General features: G+C 42.4%; 1 protein-coding gene across 1 annotated transcript; it reads left to right on the top strand.

Annotated features, from left to right (window-relative positions):
• Window positions 351–5,080, top strand: LOC18602516 (extensin-2). The gene is made up of 3 exons (XM_018119449.1): window positions 351–1,592; window positions 2,396–4,587; window positions 4,679–5,080. The coding sequence occupies exons 1-2, from the start codon at window positions 689–691 to the stop codon at window positions 4,549–4,551; spliced, it is 3,060 nt and encodes a 1,019-aa protein (XP_017974938.1). The 5' UTR covers window positions 351–688; the 3' UTR covers window positions 4,552–4,587; window positions 4,679–5,080.

The following is a 6,000-nucleotide window of genomic DNA, read 5'->3' on the forward strand; positions in this document are numbered from 1 at the left end:
AAAGGGTAGGAATGTGCCACGATTTACCTCAGCAAATTCGTGGTCAAGTCAGTATAGAATTCCAGGCCATCGTAGGCAAATAAGCAGCGGCAGCAGCAAGCAGCCCTCTTTTTTTTTTTTTTTTTTCTGTTTTTCTACATTTACTTTTGTTTCGTTTTTTCGTCAAGTTGTTGGGGGATTTTTGAATTATTCTATGGCTCTTACTGTTCCTGAAAAGATGGTGGAAATGGGAAATTAATAGACAAGAAAGAATTGAAAATAGAGAGGTGGAAGTGTTAAATAAATGAGCCCAGGTAAATAGTAATTTGAAAGATAAAAAGTTGTTTATACTTACTATTATACGATGTTACATTAAATGAGCAGTTGGAGATTTGTTCTGGGGTGATCATGGGGGAGGAATCCTGATGATCTAAACCAGAACCTGAATAAAAAATTGATCTAAGCCAGCTACAGAAAACCCCATTTGCTACATTAATCTAATCAATCAATATTGAATTGGTCCCTTCTGACAGCTCCCCATCAACGACTACTTTCTGCTATATATAATCTCCGTTTCATGCAGGCTTTTATCTCAGCCGACACCCACCAAAAACAAAACCACCTTCGCCCCCCTCCCTCCTTCCTTTTCTCTTCCGAACAGGGAAACTCCTGCACATTGCCAGAGGGTGGTGTTCCTCAGTGATCATCGATGACAGGTCCGCGGGCCGACCCGGTGAGGGGTCGGTTTTGGCCCCAAGTGTTAGTGGCCTTGGCCATTGTTGTTGTTGCAAGCAATGTAGGTTCAGTGTCTGCAGATGCTTATCCATACTCATCACCTCCTCCACCTTATGAGTACAAGTCACCTCCACCGCCATCTCCTTCTCCACCACCACCATATGAGTATAAATCTCCACCACCACCACCACCTTATGAGTACAAGTCCCCACCTCCACCATCTCCATCACCACCTCCTCCATACCACTACCACTCTCCACCACCACCAAAGCATGAAGAAAAACCCCCGTACTACTACAAATCTCCACCACCTCCATCCCCATCCCCACCTCCTCCATACTATTACGAGTCTCCACCACCACCAAAACATGAAGAAAAACCACCATACTACTACAAGTCTCCTCCACCTCCATCTCCATCACCACCTCCTCCATACTACTACAAGTCTCCACCACCACCAAAACATGAAGAAAAACCCCCATACTACTACAAGTCTCCTCCACCTCCAGTAAAGCCTCCACCAAAACCATATTATTATAAATCTCCTCCACCACCATCTCCTTCACCACCTCCACCTTACTACTATAAGTCTCCACCACCACCTTCACCATCTCCTCGACCTCCTTACTACTACAAGTCTCCACCACCTCCTCCACATTACGTCTCACCACCATACTATTATAAATCTCCACCACCACCAGCTAAATCTCCTCCTTACTACTACAATTCTCCCCCACCACCAGCTCCTTATTACCCTGCCCCTCACCCTTATCCCCACCACCATCCACTCATAGTCAAGGTGGTTGGTAAAGTTTACTGCTACAGATGCTATGACTGGGGATATCCAGTGAAGTCACACGACAAGAAACATCTTAAAGGTAAAATTCTTTCAACTTTCCCAATTTTCTAGCACTATCAAACCTTAGTTCATTATCATTCACCACAAAAAAAAAAAGCAAAAACATTTTAGATCATTCTTATTTCACATTTTCTTTTTCATTAGCTGGACTTTCACTTTGTTAATTTCAAATTTTTGTAGCACTTTGTCATCTGCTTTAGAAGTTAAAATAAAGGTAGCAAGATCTTTACAATATTTTAATTTAGAAGACCTAAATCTAACAATTGAAAGGAATCAGAATATATTCTTGTGGTAACAAATTTAATTTAAAAAACTGAATAGGCTAAGAAAGAAAACAAAGATTTTCTTTGTTTCTTAATTATATGTTAATTTGTATCTAAATTAAAACAACCCTTTTCTATGATATATATAATATTATAGTTTTGTTGATAATAATATAGTATATTATTTGGGTTAGCTCAATTAAGGAAAGAGTAAATGAAATGAATATTTTATATTCAAACCATATACTTTTATTATTTAAAAAATAGGCTTGGTTGAATACAAGCTCTCTTTGCCCATTTTGTTGTGCAGTATAGATTAAGTTGCAATCTTGGAGGAAAATAAAGTTGTCCTGATTAAGGGTTGCACTAATTACAATTGGAATTAACGTATCAAATGCCTTATTGAAAGTTAAAATAAATATAATTATATTAATTCATGAAAAGACGAAATTAGTTATTAAAGTTAGTGATGACTAAAGATAATTCATTATTTTGGTTGACTTTTTAACAACAATTTGATACTAAAATGATTTGGCTTTTATTATTGCACATGGAACAGGTGCTGTTGTGGAAGTAACTTGCAATGTCGGTGAAAAGAAGGTTAAGGCCTATGGAAAAACCAAGATCAATGGAAAATTCAGCATCACGGTTGAAGGATTTGACTATGCCAAATATGGAGCCGAGGCATGCAAGGCCAAGCTCCACGCTGCACCCACTGGTTCACCATGCAACATTCCCACCAGTCTACACGAGGGCAACACGGGTGCTGAGCTCAAGGTGAAGTCAAAGACCAAGTACGAGGTTGTGCTCAAGGCTAAGCCATTTGCCTATGCTCCAAAGACTCCTTACAAGGAGTGTGAAAAGCCGAAGCCAAAGCCGAAGCCTCCAACTCCTTACTACTATACTTCTCCACCACCACCTACACCCGTTTATATCTATAAATCACCACCTCCTCCACCACCAACATACGTCTACAAGTCACCACCACCTCCATCCCACCCATACAAGCCACCAACTGAGCCATACAAACCACCACCATACTACTACAAATCTCCACCTCCACCATCACCCTCCTACATCTATAAGTCACCACCCCCACCAACCCCCACTTACGTTTACAAATCACCACCACCTCCATCTCACCCATACAAGCCACCAACTGAACCATACAAACCACCACCATACTACTACAAGTCCCCACCTCCACCATCACCCACCTACGTCTACAAATCACCACCACCTCCATCTCACCCATACAAGCCACCAACTGAGCCATACAAACCACCACCATACTACTACAAATCTCCACCTCCACCATCACCCACCTACGTCTACAAGTCACCACCCCCACCAACCCCTACTTACGTCTACAAATCACCACCACCTCCATCTCACCCATACAAGCCACCAACTGAGCCACACAAACCACCACCATACTACTACAAGTCACCACCTCCACCATCGCCTACTTACATCTACAAATCACCACCACCTCCATCTCACCCATACAAGCCACCAACTGAGCCACACAAGCCACCACCATACTACTACAAGTCACCACCTCCACCATCGCCTACTTACATCTACAAATCACCACCACCTCCACCATACTACTATAAATCCCCACCACCTCCATCTCCATCCCCACCTCCTCCATACTATTACGAGTCTCCACCACCACCAAAACACGAAGAAAAACCTCCATACTACTACAAGTCTCCTCCACCTCCATCTCCATCCCCACCTCCTCCATACTACTACAAGTCTCCACCACCTCCTCCACATTACGTCTCACCACCATACTATTATAAATCTCCACCACCACCATCGCCATCTCCTCTTCCACCATACTACTACAAATCCCCGCCACCACCAGTCCATTCTCCACCACCACCATACTATTACAAATCTCCACCACCACCATCGCCATCTCCTCTTCCACCATACTACTACAAATCACCTCCACCTCCTTCACCCTCTCCCACACCCCCATATTATTACAAGTCTCCACCACCACCAGTCCATTCCCCTCCACCACCATACTACTACAAATCACCACCACCTCCAATAAAGTCTCCAGCACCAGTCTACCACTACAACTCTCCTCCTCCACCATCACCATCTCCTCATCCTCCATATTACTACAAATCCCCACCACCTCCATCTCCATCACCATTACCCCCATATTACTACAAATCTCCTCCTCCACCGTCGCCATCTCCTCTTCCACCCTATTACTACAAATCCCCACCACCACCAGTCCACTCTCCACCACCACCATACTACTACAAGTCCCCACCACCACCATCGCCATCTCCTCTTCCACCATACTACTACAAATCCCCTCCACCTCCTTCACCCTCTCCTCCACCACCATACTATTACAAATCACCACCACCTCCAGTAGAGGCTCCGGCACCAACCTATCACTACAAATCCCCACCACCACCATACTACTACAACTCTCCCCCACCACCCCCATATTATTACAAGTCCCCACCCCCACCTTCCCCATCACCACCACCTCCCTACTACTACAAGTCTCCACCTCCACCTTCCCCGTCACCACCACATCCTTACTATTACAAATCCCCACCTCCTCCCTCACCCTCACCCCTTCCCCCATATTACTACCACTCACCTCCCCCACCAGTGACATCACCTCCACCTCCGGTCTACATTTACGCTTCTCCTCCACCACCAACTCACTACTAGGCTCAGAAAGATCAACCACAAAATTACATCGTTCATGTAAGTAATAGTTTAGTTAAACCTATCATTATTAGTTATCATCCAACGATTTATTTCATATTCTAATTACTTTTCTGCATTTAAATTTCAGGTTTTAGTTTCAGCAAAGGAATAAAGCAAGGCACCGGGAAGGAGAGATTTGGACATCAAACATTTCCACTTTCAAGTCCATTCAATAAAGGCCTGAACATTTCATTGGAGAGCTACAATTTTGGTAATCCAGGCCAGATAACTTCCACTTCCCTGGTGGCCATATTACACATGCTCTTAATTTATCAGAAGAGAGTGAGAGTGGTTTTCCCAGGGTGGCTGTTGTAGTTTGTTTGTTACTGTTCAATTACCAATTTATTGGTTTCACCTAATTTATTTGTGTATAGCAAAGTGGCCATTGTATGGTTAAGCGTTCTATTTATTGTGGGCATGCATTTGTTTCGTGGATCTTGTTGTACTACGTGCACTGAGATAGCAATAAAGGAAGATATTCCTGTCACAATGTTTCTCGCTCTATTTTAATTTCTCTTCCCTGAGATCTCAAATGCAAATGTAATCCCTTGCAGCAGCTTTTCTCTAAGCATTTGGACCAAATCTAGCTGTCTGTAGGTAGAGTGGGTCTTGTTTACAAGTTATTTCTTTTTCAAGCAAAGGGAATTCTTTAGTTGGGAAACGAGTAGTGCAAAAGAGGAGTAGCTTAAAACAAAAGCATCCCTCTCTACTGACTTTCTCATATCACAAGGATGCTTCGATTTCCTCCATTTGAGAAAAATAATTAAATCGAGAATTCCTCAGTTCAATTCTTCCTTTCCATCCCACGTAAAGGAAAGAAAAGATTCCAAACATAAATTTAACCCTTTCAAGATAATAACCATCAAGTTAAATTTGGAGTGTTTTGAAAAAGAAAACGACTATACATGGAAGTAAAATCACGAAAAATTATATAAGAACGTACATATAACATATGGCACTTTCCTAGCTTCTTCCTACGACAGGACATATGCACTCAGCCCAGTCATGGAGTCATAATGCCTTATGCTGTCAGCCAGCAAAGCATATCTTTATCCTATCTATCTCTCCATCTCTGCACTCTATATTAATTGTACTCCAACTCTATTAATTGTCTCTCAGTGGCTTGCAGCGTTTTTCCATATTGCTCTGCTTCTTCCAATCTGTCTTCTCTCTGCAAAAGTGCCAGCTGACAAAAGAAAAAGGACAAATAATCTTCTGGTGGGGATGAAGCTTTTGCATGATTTTCATGTTCTAGAACTAGAACGAAACATTCCCACTTTAAATCAATGGAATGCACTCTTCTCAATCCTGATAAGCTCAACACATCAGTATCGTCTTTTTCAATTTTTTTTTTCCCACTTTTCTCTCTCCCAATGTGCTCCATAGACTATAGTTTATACCTTTTAGATG

The sequence above is a fragment of the Theobroma cacao genome, chromosome 4 (assembly GCF_000208745.1).
Source record: "Theobroma cacao cultivar B97-61/B2 chromosome 4, Criollo_cocoa_genome_V2, whole genome shotgun sequence".
In the NCBI taxonomy this organism is placed as follows: Eukaryota; Viridiplantae; Streptophyta; class Magnoliopsida; order Malvales; family Malvaceae; genus Theobroma; species Theobroma cacao.